This window comes from Melanerpes formicivorus, unplaced genomic scaffold (genome assembly GCF_026170545.1).
Source record: "Melanerpes formicivorus ecotype bairdi unplaced genomic scaffold, bMelFor1.0.p_v2 SCAF_8, whole genome shotgun sequence".
Taxonomy (NCBI): domain Eukaryota; kingdom Metazoa; phylum Chordata; class Aves; order Piciformes; family Picidae; genus Melanerpes; species Melanerpes formicivorus.
The window spans coordinates 17,097,204-17,113,615 of NW_027142360.1; the positions used below are offsets into that span (position 1 = coordinate 17,097,204).

The window sequence follows — 16,412 nt, forward strand, 5'->3', positions numbered from 1 at the left end:
CAGTATTAGGTTTACAGTTGGACTCGATGATCTTAAAGGTCTTTTCCAACCTAAACACTTCTATGGTTCTAAGCATTTTGGGGTTTAATGCCCCACTGACTGCAGACTACTCATTTTATTTATTTATTTATTTCCATTTATTTTATTCAATTACATACCATACTGCCTTCCCAGAAACCTTTGAGGCTGGTTATTTAGTTGTTCAAAGTTGAAGTAGGGTGGTGCTTTTTGATATTACAGTAGCATTGCCTGGGATAGGGCCCCAGGCTGTGACCTTCTTGGAAAGTGACTTAAAAAGCAAACAGCAAGCACCCAGCTCTGCAGAAAGGGGTGTTATTCTCCCACCAACCAGTCACCCCACCTTTGCAATGTCATTTTTTTTGCACCAATTTGAATTGCAAACCACCCTTACTCCTGTACATTTGGTTTGCATATACAGTTTCTGCATACATAACTGGCTCCTAAGAGTAAGTGGGTGGTTGCTCCACAGACCAGAGGCGCCTTGTCCTGCTCCCTCGGTCCTGTTGCCAGGTGTTGCTGCAATGTCCTCCTGTGAAATGCAAAGAGTGAAGTTGGTTAACTGTGATGGGAATGCCCCATGCTCAGTCTCTACATTGTCTCTTCTCCTATGTATTATTCATGGAGTTTTCTAAAAGCTGGTGGTGTTCCAAAGTGAAAGGAGGAATTTTGGCAAACAATTTCCTTCCCCTGTAAAAAGCATACTAATCTTGGCAAATATGGAAGTGAATGGAGGAGGTGGTTTTTTAAGGTATTCAAAATATTCTTGCCAAGAGTATTGTCTAGTATTCAGTGCAACTGCTCAGAAGTGTAAGCTCATCAGTGTTTTTGAAATGATGTGTCCAGCCCTCCAAGGCATCCAATGCACAGTGCCTATGCCAAAGGAATGGTGGCACACAGAGACAGTAGAGGGGAAAAATGTGCTTTTGGATTAAGCTATTTGAAATGCTTTACTATAGCCACAGTACCTGCTAAAAGAGCCTGTTTGGGTAACAGGTCTCACAGAAATGGGGGATATGTGCTTGCATGGGGTAATTAATTTGCAATGGAAAGAGTCTCTCTATCTCAAGAAGTCCGAAATGTTATCAGCACAAGAAACTCACTACTCATATGCTGTGCTTAATTAGGTGCCAGTATTTTGTTTATCAAGGAGGCTGGAATGGGTTAGGAGAGGTTCTGCGTCAGCACCGTGGGGATTTTGGGCCATGCCCACATCATGATTGCTGAAGGGGGAATTTGTCTGTCATGACTGGGCATTTTGGGGGGCTGGCAGTAATGAATGAAGGAAATTGCAGGCTCTGGGAAAGCATATTAAGCTATGAATCACTGAATCTTCTTGCTATCATCTGACAGGCCTTCTTCCGTAAAATAAAACCCATTAATGTGTGCTTTGTCATTTTCTGTGACTCAAAGGCTTAGACCTTCTGTGAACTCTCTGCCTAATAAGGGTTTGTGTCTGGTTTTAGCCAAACTCGTTTTTGCATGACTTAGTACTCCTGTGTGTGTCCAGAGTCTGTGCCTATACCATTGCATGTGCTTTCACCTTTGAGTATGTGTTGGCTGTCTCAAGTACTTGCCAGTAGCTATGAAAGGCGTGTCACAGTTAGGCTGCATACCATCACATCCACATGTCTCTGGTCTTCCTCAATAGCAAGCCCTGCCAACACAGTCATCATACCTTTTCCTTCCACCAAATTCTTTGTGACCTCTTGACTCCTTGCTTGTATCAAAACATTGAGGGCTATATATGTGTAAATTTATTTGCGTGCATCATAGAAGGAAGAGGATACTGGCACATACTAATTTTATTTTCTAGATCTGGATGCCTTCTATCAAAGAGTGCAAGAAGAAACCTTTGTCCTCCACATCACTAGTTGCAGGGCAGCATAGCTTAGATCAGGGTAATCTTGAACTGAGGGCTAATCGGCCTGAAGTAAATGCATTGTGTCAGCCTTAACATCTCTCTGCCAAGAAAATCACAACTCCACTGAAACTTTTATGGTCATCGTGACAGTGGAATAGCACAGCTGAGCACAGTGTGCTGTTGTGCAATTTTCCTGTTGTGAAGTTGATAAAGTGCCCCTTTGTGGCTAACAGAGAGAGCAGTGATGAAAATCACAGGTAGATGAAGGCACAAGATGCACATCAGTTCTCTCACCAGGGAAAGGGAGGGGAATACAGCTGGCACATCTGCTGTAGCTCACCATGCCATCGGCACACGCTGTCTGTCCATCCTGTGGATGCACACCAGTAAGCAGCATCTGCTGCTACTTACCCAAAGGCAATACCACAAAGATCAGTTTAGTGAACATGGAGAGAGACCTTGTGATAAGCATGAGAAGATAGATCTACATCTTATCTCCATTTTTTATAGCTGCTTGTGGACTGACTGACTTCATGTTAGCTGTGTTTTCAGATTTTGGTTGGTTTGTACTGTGGGGGTTTTTTGGTTTGTTTTGGGGTTTTGGTTGGTGGGGGTTTTTTTTTCCATGCTGGTGGTGTTGGGGATCTTGAAGTTTTGCAATTGATTTTGGAAGGAGCAAGATTTTGTTTTCTCTGTGTCCTAATAAAAATAAATGTATAGCTGCAGCTAGTGATTTGGCAGGTTAGTTTCTGTGTTTAGTGGGATCTAATCTTTCGATTCTTCTTTGTTTTGTAATATATTGCCTAAGCAATGAAATCCATCCTGTGTTCCACTTGGTTGTGTACCACTTAACTGCCTGGTGCTAGCAGAATATATCCTAATTTAGTTGAATTGTTGTTACTTCTATGCCATTTTAAGCAGCAGTGATTGCCACTTATTATCATTAGGCTAAAGTGATTGCCTTTAGAAGGATCCTAATAAGGAGAATGTTCCAATTAAGTAGAATGTGTTGTGCTAAGAAACTCCTTACAAGAAAAGATGTCAGAGTTGTGTGTTGTAATAATTCTACTGTTTCATCTTTCTGTAACATATGCTGTCATATCTCACAGAGGTACTCTCTGCTTTGGATGATGATCATCTATTCTTGCTTTTGATGAAGTCAAATCCAACTCAGCTGGGATACTGCCCTGAAATCTATCATGTGCCTTTGGAAAAAAAAGATATGCAGATATGCAGTCATGAAAATTTCCAATTACAAGAAGCCAGAGACAAAACTGTTTGGACAAATCCTCTGAACTTGGCCAGATGAAATAAAAAAATGTTGCCCTTGGGAGCTCAGAGGTTCGTTCTTTTTGCACTTGTTCTGGAAGTGAAGCTCCTGCTGATGAGAACCCAGAATCTGCAAGTTCTGTTTGTCATTTCATCAATGATAGCTGCTGGTGATAGGTTTTGACAGATTGTGGTAGGCTCTCAGTTATTTTATTTTTAAGCATTATTCATTTGCTGGTCTATTGATTTTTATTTCTTTTTCCAGGAGAGAAAGGGTGATCTCTTGTGGTTAAACTGCATAACCAGAGGCATTATGCTCTTTTCCTGGGTTTCTCTGCCATTTTCTATTTCTCCTTGAATTAGTTAGCAAGCTCTCTAATACTTTACTTTCACATCATCAGTAAATTGGACATGAATATTACCGTACTTGCTTAATGGCAATGTCTCAAGGCTAAGTGTAATGCTGGTAATGCTTATTAATGTCTTTGGGTAGCAGCAGTTAAGGACAGAAAATGTAGTGTTGTCTCTTTAGTATCTTGCATTTGATTCTTGTGTCTATGCAACCTGTCCCCATTTGGGCTTCTCTGGCTACTCTCAAGATTTCCATTCTGGAAACTTTATATCACTACCCAGCTTTCCCAAGCGCTTTCCATTTCCCCCATGCAAACCACTCCCTGTTATTTAATTGGCCTGGAATGTGTGGAGAGAAGACACTTCACACTCCTTGCCTTGAATGCTTTCCAGGTCTTCTGTTCACTGAAAGCTGGCTGATGGGATCACCTGCTTAGCAGATGAGGGAAAGGCTGTGGATGTTGTTTACCTGGACTTTAGTAAAGCATTTGACACTGTCTCCCACTGCATCCTCCTGGAGAATGGCTACTCACACCTTGGATGTGTGGGTGCTTCACTGAGTAAAAAGCTGGCTAGCTGGCTGCACCCCAAAAGTGGTAAAATGATGGAGATAAATCTGTTAGTGGAGGGACACTAGTGGTGTTTCCCAGGTCTTGGTACTGGCGCCAGTTCTGTTTGATAGCTTTTATCAGTGATCTGGATGAAGTGATTGCACTCTTAATAAGTTTGCAGATGACACTAAGCTAGGAGGAAGTGTGTTTGAGTGTAGGAAGGCTCTGCAGAGGGACCTGGACAGGCTGGATCAGTGAACTGAGGCCAGTTGTATGGGCTTCAACAAGGCCAAGCGCTGGGTCCTGCACCTGGGTCACAACAACCCCATGACACACTACGGGCTTGGGGTAGAGTGGCTGGAAAGCTGCCCAGCAGAAAAGGACCTGGAGATGCCTATCAAAAGCCAGCTGAACATGAGCCAGCAGTGTGCCCACCCGGCCAAAAAGGCCAACAGCATCCTGGCCTGTATCCAGAATAGTGTGGCCAGTAGATCCAGGCAAGTAATTGTTCTCCTGTACTCAGCACTGGGGAGGCCATACTTTGAGTGATGTGTTCAGTGATGTGTTCAGTTTTGAGACCTTCACTGCAAGAAAGACATTGTGGTGCTGGAGCAGGTCCAAAGAAGGGCAACAAAGCTGGTGAGAGGTCTGGAGATAACATGTCTTATGAGGAATGGCTGAGGGAATTGGGGTTGTTCAGTCTGGAGAAGAGGGGGCTGAGGGAGACCTCATTGCTTCCTGCAACTACCTACCTGAAAGGAGGTTGTAGTGAGGTAAGTGTTCTCTTCTCCCAAATAACGGGTGATAGGACAAGAGGAAACGGTCTCAAGCTGCACCATGGGAGGTTTAGATTGTATAGTAGAAGAAACTTTTTCACAGAAACACTGAAATAGGCTCCAAGGGAGGCGGTTGAATCACCATTCCTGGAGGTGTTTTAGAAGACTCTTCTATGCGGTGCTGAGGGACATAGTTTAGCACCAGACGTGGTAGAATTAGATCATGATTGGACTTGATCTTAAAGGTCTCTTCTCACTGAAGTTATTCTATGGTTAACTTCAGGGTTTTCCTTGTTACCTCATTTCTGTAAGAAGAAATTGAGGTGTTTTCCATCTGCCTTGACTGACAGGTTGACAGGTTGCTTCAAACAGCAGAGCATACAGTGTTTCTTTCCAGGTTTGAGCTTCTACTTGGTGGCTTGTGTCACTTCATATTCACCAGCTCCTGTGCATTGGTGTCGTGATGCTGAGCTAACAGTGCTGTTATTCCCACACTGTGCTTCAAAATCTGCTTTGCACCTGGACAGTGAATCATACTTACATATTCATGATTGCCTTAACTGCAAAATGTGTGGTCAAGAGAGTTCTTGTTGGTGTACCAACCACATGGGGATTGCACCTAGTGAAGTGTTTAGCTATTGCAAAGGCACCTTTCAATACTTTGCCCATTTTATTTCTTCCTGTGTGTTAGATCTCAAGAATGCTCTCAGGTGCTGGGAAATGTTTTGGTAGGTGAACTTGTGGAAGAAAAGGAAATGTTTTGGTTTTATTGGATGTTTTGTGAGCTCTTGAACTGCATGAGGGCTGGACTCAAAAGAACTTCTAGTCACACATACCTGTGTTAAAAATATTAATAATGAAATCAAACATTGTGACAGTTGAGTGGATTTTCCACTCTTAAGCACAGTCCTCCTGGGTAAGATCAGCATTTACTTGAGCAATGTAACATGCAACAGTATGTTTTGGGAACTGTTCAGGGTTAGCTACCATTTTCAGGCTCATATTTTTTTACAGCAATTTGCCTGATTTCAGTCCTGCACAGTTAATTTCTGTATTAGGATCCAGCTAATACTTTCAGTGGGAGTATAAGCTGCTCTCCAGACATGCACATTTGCTTAAGATGCAATAGATAGAGGGAGGTCAAAGGTACTTTGAATTATTTTAGTTTGAAAGCGGGAGCATTTAATTAAAGAAAAATCAGAGAGCAGCAAAGCTTTTGTGAGTCTGTCCAGACTCCAAATTAATCTATATGAAGAAATCTGGCATGGTTTACAAAGGAATGAGTGGTGAAATGTGGGGGGAAAAAACACAAAACCAAACAACAAACAAAAAAATAACCCAAAACCCTTTGTAGTCTTTACAGCACTGAAATGGTTTTAGTCAAAACAAACACATTTGTGTTGGGGTTAGGTGTTAGGTGTCTCAGCATGGATCATTGTCCAGTGGGTATTTCTTATTAATGTAATGTAATTGGAAATTTGTTTTCATTTAGACTATGGGATTTGAGTACTCAGGGAGAGGGAGGAGGCAAAGAATTGGATGGCATTAGGCATTGCAGATCCATGAATGTAGGCAGTGCAGGCTTCTCCTTGCTTGCCTTGATCTCTGTTGCTCTGTCTGTGGTTATATAAACATTTGAATTGAGTCATAATTGGGGTATTATTTGGTCCTGGTGAATTTGCTGTATGCTCAAAGAATACCTTGAGTAAATGTCTTCAAATTCTTTGTAATACAGGTACAAGCTTCAAATATAGGAGAGGTATGGTGGTGAAGCCTGTTTATGACAGAGGAGAAGTTGTTTAGAGTAGTAATTTTAGATTTGCAGTACTGGGACCACAAGTTCAGGTTCTGTCTCTTTTTACTGTCTTTCTCCTGAGAGGGACCCGAAGACTTGCTACTTCAGGTGGCAAAGCTAGTTTGTAACCAAATTATGGAATGTTTGGGGATTCAACACAGCTTTGCCCCAAACTTTGCTGCCTGTTCCCAAAAGACTTGCAGATTTGTTGCTTTCCATGTTGGGTAGTCATTCATGGTGCTTGTCTTCTGATGCTTTGCCCTTTGCCCTGCCTTTGCACAGTGCAGATAGCTGTATAGTGCCAAGAGCAGTACATGGGCCATGGAAAGCCAGCAGCTTCCTATGCCTGAGAGAAAGTGAAGAAGTGAAGTCTGATTCACCATCCAGGAGTATGGGCACTGTAAATGCCGGCACTTCAAGAATTGAGTGTTTGGTAACAGCTGGTGTACAAATAGGTGCAGATATCTGTCTAAAGAGAGGAGGAGTGGAGGGACCTTTTATTTTTTTTTTTAATGATTCCTCTTTTTAGGTGAGATTTCAGCTACAAACTGTGTATTTCTCCTGCTCTGAAAGCTAAAGAGGTCACACAACCACTACTGCACCTGGTGTTGGGGCTGCTCTGAACTATCAGGTCCTACAGGCTGTTTGCTAGGGAGGCACTGAAGAGCAGGGAGAAGCTCTGCTGGGGCTGCTGCTGTATACTGAGTTTGGGATGTCTCTGTGATGCATGCACATGGGACAGCACAGGCAGCTCTGTGGCAAGCTCTGAAGTGAGTGTGTGAGAATGTGTGTATATTTGTACCAAAATCTGCCTTGCTTTGGACAGTGGTGCATCAGCCGAGCCCAAGAGGTAGAAACATGCATGGTCAAAACCACAGCAGAGTTAACAGTTACCCCTGGCTTTGGATGACTTTGCATCAGGGTTTAAAATTACTTGCTTCTTGTATAAATTTGGGCATCTCCAGTCTTCATTTTGTGCAATACTACTTTAGTTTGAGATTTTTAAGTCCTTGGGGATTGAGCTTTGGCTTGTGTTTCAGCTGAGCCCCGAGGGCAGAAAAAATGTGAAGTGTATTCATTGTATATTGGATTTTCCCTATGATGTTTTTTCTCTGGAGATTTGGGAGCAGGAGCTTTTGGGACTTGTAATTGTGTGGTGGGATTTTTGTTGTTGTTTTGTTTTGTTTTCTTAATCTATTTATCCTACTGGTTTAAAAATGGGTTTTCTGCATTTTTCTTCAGTCTTTCACTTACAAACTGCTGGGTGTGCTGAGGCCAAGGGCAAAATGAATAAAGTAGTTTTGGGTATGGCCCATTCTGGATGTGTCTCCTTGAAGGAAAGTCCTAGACAGATCCCTGTCCCAAGGAGGATACAGATGAGGAGAAGCATTGAAAGAGAGGTGACAAAATCCACATACACTTCAGTTGTCTCTTTGTGCTCCAGCGGTTCACAGCAGCATAGATGCAATGTATGGCTGTTGTACATTGCTGCATGGCACAGAGCAGCCAGGGGCATATCAAGTCAGTCTGATCCCATATTCATCAGGCAACATCTGACTGCTTAGTTTCCACTCTAGTAAACTGGAGGGAAGAAGAGGGATAAAATAATGGGCAAAGAAACACACAGTGCTGGGTAAACTGCAGAAAGAAAGGACACTGAAAGGTGCTGGTTGAGAGAAAAGACAGCTACTTCTGTTTGTTTCTGAAGATACTGCACAGAAATATTTGCTTTGGAATGATAGTTAATATCATCAGCAACAGGCAGAAAAGCAAGGGGAGAAAAAGATTCTGGTTTTCAGGTGTTTGTAAACTTGAGACCCTCACCTGTTTTGTCAAGTACAACACAGTGTGGCTGAAGCTACAGCTGAAAAAGCAAGTGGATGATACCAAACAGCAGAGAATTAAAATAAGGAAGTTCAACTGTAGCCACACCAGTGAAAGCAGGTGGCAGCTATGTAAATGTTTCTATTTCCAAGAAAAGATATTCATAATAACAAAGCTTTTGCCTTTTCCCCCCTCTCCCTTGATTTGGCACGCTCTCATCTTGCTGGGCCGCAACTGATTGCCATAGTCTTCTATCAGTCAGTTTGAGCTTTACCAATGTAAATAGCTCTGATAAAAAGAGTGAGGATTTTTCTTCTAAAAAGCATTTTATTAACTTTTTAAAAAAATCATTTTGGGGGATAACAGTTGAAGCTAGAAATTTGGCAGAGCTGCATGCCCTAGCCCTACAATTCCCTTTCTCCTCCATACTGGCAAAACCCAGATATGGTCCAGCAAACAAATCTTCTGTCACACCACTGGTCACCCACTGTGGTCAATTATAGTTTTGAAGCTGGCATATAAGCATCAGATGTTTGGCTATTGCATGCCTTTACTAATCTCCAACCCAAGTAAAACCCTTTGGCATGATACACACTGTAATTTGCTATGTTTTTGAACAATGGCACATTTTGCCTTTCATTTGCACTTTTCATTCTAAGAATACGCTCCCCTCGCTGAAGAACAGGGCAATTAATCATCAGGGCTGTTTGTAAGGATGAGGCATGGCTGTGGAAACAGAATCATAGAGAGAGGGTAAAATGTCTATATCCCACTGCTTTAATCACGTGGGGAAATATATCCTGTACATATTATGAGTTTAAATAGTTTGAATCTTTATTTTTAAGGATACCTTACAACAGTAGAATAGGATAGGATAGAATAGGATAGAATAGGATAGGATAGAATAGGATAGGATAGGATAGAATAGACTAGGATAGAATGGAATGGAATGGAATGGTATGGAATGGAATGGAATGGACCAGGTTGGAAGAGACCTTCAAGATCATCGTGTCCAACCCATCAACCAATCCAATCCGCCTAAACAACTAAACCATGGCAAACCATTTCCTCCCCACAGACACTTAAGGTGTGTTTTCACTCAGAAATATTTTCTTGTTGGATATTATTTTTTTCCAAGATCCCATGAAGCTGTCTATGCTCTATTTCTTGCTTTAAGAAATCTCTTCTAGTCACTTACATACCTGTGTTCTGTGTTCCTGACTCTGCCGGTTCTGGCTTTATTTTCTATCCTTTAAAATTATAAAGAACAATCTAAATAAATCAGAAAGATTTCCAAGAGAGAGTGCATACTAAAATATGCCAGCAAGCCTGCATTTTAAATGCAGGTGTTGTGCTTCTGAAGTTCTGTACATCCCCAGAATATGAATGTTGATCAGTGCACCAAGTGTTTACATGAATCAGCCACTGAGCGATGGCAGGAGAATTTGGAGAGCTTGTTTGATAAGCTCTCATCGCTTTTCATCCTTTACCTCTGCTTTTCATTCTTTCCTCGCTATTGCTGTGTCAGATGTCCTGGTCTTTCTCTCCAGGGCATTTCTTGTGACTCTTGTTCCCCTCTCTTGAACTTCCACATGTGTTTATGGTGTCACTGTGGTTTGTTACACCCCCAGGCCCTGAGCCAGAGCTGAGAGTAAGGCTGCTCCTGCTTCTCAATCTCCAGCATTCAAACAGGCTTTTAGGGGGTTTGTTCTGGTGTCACTACTGCATGTGAAGGATGATCCTGGTTTTGGTTGCTGTCTTCTTGCCATGGTGCACAAGACCATTGATCCTGCTTTTCCCAGTGTATATCCATTCTTTTTTTTCCCTTTTTTTTTTTAATATGTGCTCACTGAACCTGTGTCACCTTTCTTCTCCCAGGATGGATGATTTTAGGTTTGTGCTACAAATGCAGCTTTTGGACTAAACTGTTTGCAGGAAGGAGATGAATGTGAGAAGGGAATCCAAAGTAGTTTATTGTAGCTAACAAGATGGCTGAAAAGCATCCTCTCTCAGACATGTTGCCTGGTCTTGTAATGTTCCAATGCAGTGACATTTGTGGGCTGTTTCATAACTGAGATAAGCATGGGTTAAGGTGGCCATTCTGACAGGGACCTCCAATGTTACACCTATTGGTAGAATTACAGTAGAGTTAGATGCTTTATATTTACTGAGCTGGGAAACTATGTAAGTTCTTCCCCTGAAGGAGAAGCATTAAATATGTACTTTTTCCTTAATCTATTTTGTAAAGTCTGCTTGGTCCATAAGGGCTGAATCTCTCTCCAGGAGCAAGCAATGAAAACTAATGGGGAAAAAGTACATTGTCTGCTCTGGCTTATTTCTAAAGGCAGTTGTTGCATGTCACACATTTGGAGATAAGATGAAATTCAGTTATCATGAAGAGGTACAATTGCTCTGCTTGCAGAGGGTCCCTACCTGTGTGTATTCATCATAATTGGGAAAGTGGTGCTGAGTCTGCTGTGACATTGAGATATTGATTGTCTCTAAACTCCATACATACAGGCTTCGTCTTGGAATGTCCATGAAACAATGTGGTGGTGGCAGGAAAGTCCTCCATACTGGCTGAAATTATATTGGACTTCTCCTTTCTTTTTATCCACTGTAGGTGTTCTCTGCCTGCCAGACAGCTTGAACCTTCACAAAGAACAGCAAAGGTCAAACAAGCCTGGGGAAGTGCAGATGTTCAGCCAGTCAGAGCTGAGGACCATCGAGCAGTCTTTACTAGCTACACGCGTGGGGAGCATTGCTGAACTCAGTAAGTACAAGGCTGTTGATGATGTTTTGGTTTCTTTCCTCAGAGTAATGCAAAGCTGCTTGCACTGCCTATTGGTGCAAAGGAGAGATAAGAGGGCATGGGCAGTTTTGAAGCAAGCACTGGGTCAGATCTAGCCATGCCTATGTTATGTTGGAAAGCTGAAACTGTAGGAATGAAGTCTCCTGCAGTCTCATAGCAATGCCTGTAATTTATTTGCATACACTGCTCTCACCCCTAAATGTGAAATGTGCTTTATTTCATTTTCTTTATGTTGCATTTGAGAGCATCTTGCAGCCTGGCCAGATTTGCAAATGTCTGTGGTATTGGTGTCCTGTCTCATTTCACTGGGATGCTTATGTTGAGATGGGCAGGCAAAAAGCTGAAGGTTGCAGTGAATGAAATACTGCCAAACGTACAGCAGAGCTAGTTCAACCACTGGTACAGATGGTCCTTCGCTCTGCCTTCCCTCGTCCAGTTGCAGCACAAGGAAGAATTACAACTAAAACCTGCATATGGTGAGTTTGTGCCTGGAAGACAAGTTATTTATTGTTGATCAAAACACTGTTTGAGAAATGTGGTATCTATCAGAATCAGAAAGCTTCGGTTTCAGCACAAATAAACTGTAGGATGCAGGTGCCATGTGAATCCTTACATCATACAGAGATAAAGTTACCCAAACTGGCTTGTAATTTGTTTTTTAACTTAATTTTTTTTTTTAAGAAGGCTTCCAATCACACATTTATGGTGGAGTTAGGGATATGAAGCTATGGGTGGGAAAATGGAAACAGAGAAAAAGTTGTTGAGTTTTTAAATATTTTAATTTCCTGAGGTCTGTCAGAAAGAGTTTTGGTTTTTTTTTCCCTGAGGTCTGATTTGAAATCTTGGGCAGAAACTGCAAAGTATCAAATCTGTGAAAATATAGGCTGCCTTGCTTACTGTTACTACTCATAAAGAACAGGTACAAGTGGACACAGTCTCAGGCTGCGCCAGGGGAGGTTCAGGCTGGAGGTCAGGAGGAAGTTTTACACAGAGAGAGTGATTGCCCATTGGAATGGGCTGCCCAGGGAGGTGGTGGAGTCACCATCACTGGAGGTGTTCAGGAGGAGACTTGACTTGACTTGTTCTGGTTGATACCAGAACAAGAGGACACAGTCTCAAGCTGTGTCAAGGGAAGTTTAGGCTTGAGGTGAAGAGAAAGTTGTTCACTTAGAGAGTTGTTAGCCATTGGAATGGGCTGCCCAGGGAGGAGGTGGTGGAGTCGCCGTCCCTGGAGATGTTCAAGAGGGGACTGGACATGGCACTTTGTGCCATGGTTTAGTAGTCATGAGGTCTTGGGTGACAGGTTGGACTTGATGATCCTTGAGGTCTCTTCCAACCTTATTGATTCTATGATTCTACGATAGGGTGCTTGGTTGCATGGTTTAGGTGGTTGGGTGGTGTTGGGTGATAGGTTGGACATGATGAGCTTGAAGGTCTCTTCCAACCTGGTTTATTCTATATTCTATATATTTTTGTGGTGTTTTCTGTAGCAGTGGGAGCCTCTGTAGCTCCATCATAGCACCCGGGCTCAGTTTACGTGCTGTTCATGAGCCCTGTGGGTGCACCCATGGATAGTTGTCTCCATGCCAGAGTATGAATTTCTGTTTTCAGACTGCTAATTTTTTACCACTCTGGTGAAATGTCAAGGAGCCAGGAGCACTTACATGCCTTAGCGTGAAGTGTTGCTCTGTCTCTGGAATCAGGTGTTTGGTGTTATTCAAATCAAGTAATTTCTGCTTACTTATTTCATGCACACGAAATACAACAACAGTACTGTCTGTATGCCAGCTAAATGATGCATGATGCAGCTCCCTTTCTTAAAGTACATGTGGTTGTGTTTTAATAAATAAGTAACCTGTGGATATTTCAGAACTGGATTATCTATTTATTTATTTTTTTGCAGTCTGCAGTTTTTTGCACCTCTATACACAACCCAAAAAGCCAGAGTCCTTAATTCCACCCCCCTTCATCCCTTTGTAAATTTAATTACCAGAAATCTGTCATCTCTAAGTAGTCCTGGCTTAGATGCCAACGTTTGGTTGGTAGGGTTTGCTTTCTGTGTATCTGTTTACTGCACAACCTTCTTCAGGGTGGCCAAATTGTAGAAAAGAGCACATCAGTGGGAGTTCGAAGCAGCTGTCAGAGAGGTTGGCACTTCCAGCAACCTGGGAGCTCTCCAGAAAGCCCTCTGGACAACTGTCAAGCGTACCTCCCTAGCTGCTGCAAGCAGATGCATGTTGGGGGAGGAAGAGGTAGGAGGATTGGTAATTGGCACAGCTTGCAAGGCTTGATGCTAAGTAGAAATCTTTGCTTTGGAGCAGTTGTGGTGCAGAGTTCAAAACTGAGCTGTGACACTTGGAGGGAGGTGCAGCATGTTGGTGGGCAAAAACCTGTGAAGTTTTGGGAAAATCATGAAGTGGAAGGAAAATGGAGGGATGGGGAGTGCAAGGGAGTTTGCACTTTTTTTCAGTGCCTGTGTCTCTGTCACTGACATTGGCGGAGGTCTGTGACCCAGAGGTTAGAATAAAGCCTCTGATATGGAGACCAGAGTGTGGGGGCAGAAACACTGAGCAGGGAGAAGCCAGCAGGGCACATGTGGGGAGATCAGAGGTAGTGAGGGAGTAGGTAAAGGAGGATTTATTATTGCCCTGATGGTATGAGGAGGATGGAGAGCTTTAGAAGTGTTGTTGTAGAGAGGAAAGAGGATATGGCAAGCTCTGGCATGAGGAAAGTGGGACTTGAGGGAAGGGTTAGGCACACAAAAGGTATGTAGTCCTGCTCTTGTAGGGATGAATAAAGATGTTAGGGGAGACTCTCTGGACATGGGGGAGTTAAGAGGATAGTACTTGTTAAGAGGAGGAAGAAGTGGTAGCAATCAGGAGTTGAGTGGGAAAGACAGAAGCTTGGCCTGCAGGACCAACAGAGTGAGCAGTCCCTCAAGCATGTGTTCACAATATCCCACCGGCTTGCAATATTCTGGGAGCCAGGACTTCATTTCTGTTCTCTTCAAAAGAGCACAAAAACCAAATGCAAAGAGTGGTCCTGCCATAAAGCATTTTAATTTTATCTCAGAGAAAAAAAAAAAAAAGAGGAGGAAAAAAGCAATTCTAATTGAATGAGATCTCATGTAGTTTATCCACATCAATAATTAAAGTATTGCAAGTAGGCAGAGTAAGTGGAATTAACAAGGAAAGGTTTCCCCTGCTCTTGGTTCTGTCAGAATTCTTGCATGCAGTGGCATGGCCAGCTGCCAAGCTGCTGGAGGATTTGAGACCCAGAAATCAAATCTGTCCCCTGGAAGACAACACCTGGCAAACAGGGCCTGTTTACTGCCCAGCACCTGTAGCTGAGTTCAGATCTTCTTAGTTTCTTCACAGTCTGTCCTAGGTGGAAACCAGATTCACAGGGTGAAAAGCCTTGCATCTTGTGGTACCCTTGCCTTACACTTGATGGCCCTCATTTGCCTGCTTCCTTTGGCTTTTCCCTCTACACTGCTGGCATGTTAGAAAAGATTCTTTAGGTGAGACGCGTCTCCCTGAGGGATGGCAGAGGAGAGAGAAAATTGAGGAAAGGTAGAATGGTAGACATGATCATAGAGGGAGGGAAGCACTCTGAATGCTGCAGAGGAGGAATAGAATAGAATAGAATAGACCGGACCGGAAGAGACCTTCAAGATCATCACATCCAACCTATCAACCAATCCAACCCACCTAATCAACTAAACCATGGCACCAAGCACCTCATCAAGTCTCTTCCTGAACACCCCCAATGATGGTGACTCCACCACCTCCCCAGGCAGCCCATTCCAATGGGCAATCACTCTCTCTGTATAGAACTTCTTCCTAACATCCAGCCTAAACCTCCCCTGGCACAGCCTGAGACTGTGTCCTCTTGTTCTGGTGCTGGCTGCCTGGAGGTCAATCGATCAAAGCTGCTGTTGAGGGGTCCTCTTGACTGGGTTGATGCAACCAGACTCTCAGATGCTGCTCTGTTCCCTCCAAACCCTGCTTGCCTGATGGTTCCTCTCTCATCACCCAGGCTTAGCAGGCAGTGGGCATTGGTTGTCACTGAGGTGGCACTGCCCAGCCTGGTGGTGGCAGGTTGAGGTAGCACCACTAGCCCTGGGACACTCTGCTGAAAACAGGAAGGGGAGGTGGTGTTACTGACTTAGAAGAAAAATCAAAGGGGGATTTATTCTCTGGAACTTAGAAAGGGGAATGTAAATAGAGACCTAATTCTGCAATGCAATTACAGCGCTAATGCGTGATTCCGAGGAAGAGGCTTGAAAAATTAATGTGAAACCCTATTCATTAAAATATAATGAACATGGCACAGAGTTAAGGTACAATAATAAATCTGGCCTATGTTATATCACAGTATCACAGTATCACAGTATCATTCAGGGTTGGAAGGGACCACAAGGATCATCTAGTTCCAACCCCCCTGCCATGGGCAGGGACACCCCACACTAGATCAGCCTGGTCAGAGCCTCATCCAGCCTGGGCTTAAACACCTCCAGGGACGGGGCCTCGACCACCTCCTGCCATTGATTGGCATTTAGTATTCAGAAACTGTAATTGCCTACTACTGTGTGTTTTAAAATAATGTAATTTCATTTGAAATGCTTATTGTATAGAGAGCATTGGGAAGAACTGAAGCACGGCAAAAAATAATAGGATTTTAAACAGTGACCTGACAATATTTCACTGTTGAATCTCAGAGAAAATATTTCACATGATTATTTTTTAAATTTTTTTTTTTTTCCCCACTCCAATTGTTCCTAAAGTTTCCTGTATTTCCAGACCAGCTATAGAGGAGAAGGGGAAATAGATCTGTGGGTTTGGGGCTTGGGTTGGGTTGGGTTTGGTCTAGGTTTGGTTTGTTTTGGTTTGACTTGGTTTCAGAAAATTTTGGTAATTCTTCTGGATTTCTAGTTCTTCTGTTGTATTTCCTTCCCTTTCAGACAGGGAAAAATAAGCAGGCTGAATAGAAAAGGAGAGGAATACTATGGAGAGCGTTGGCCATTGAAAGATCCCATCATACTGCATTTTGACCTCTGATTATTTTTCCTAACTTCTTTAACTGCATGTTTGCAATCCACAAATATTTATGTTTATCTGCTTGATACTCCAACACACCTATTCATCAGCCA

General features: G+C 42.9%; 1 protein-coding gene across 2 annotated transcripts in view; it reads left to right on the top strand.

Moving 5' to 3' along the window:
- ABTB3 (ankyrin repeat and BTB domain containing 3) overlaps nt 1–16,412 on the top strand; it is a 192,124-nt gene that overhangs the window by 92,301 nt on the left and 83,411 nt on the right. For both annotated transcript variants that reach the window (XM_068142321.1, XM_068142322.1), the window contains exon 2: nt 11,072–11,221. In XM_068142321.1, the coding sequence (XP_067998422.1) occupies nt 11,072–11,221 (150 nt within the window). The remainder of the gene's footprint in view (nt 1–11,071; nt 11,222–16,412) is intronic.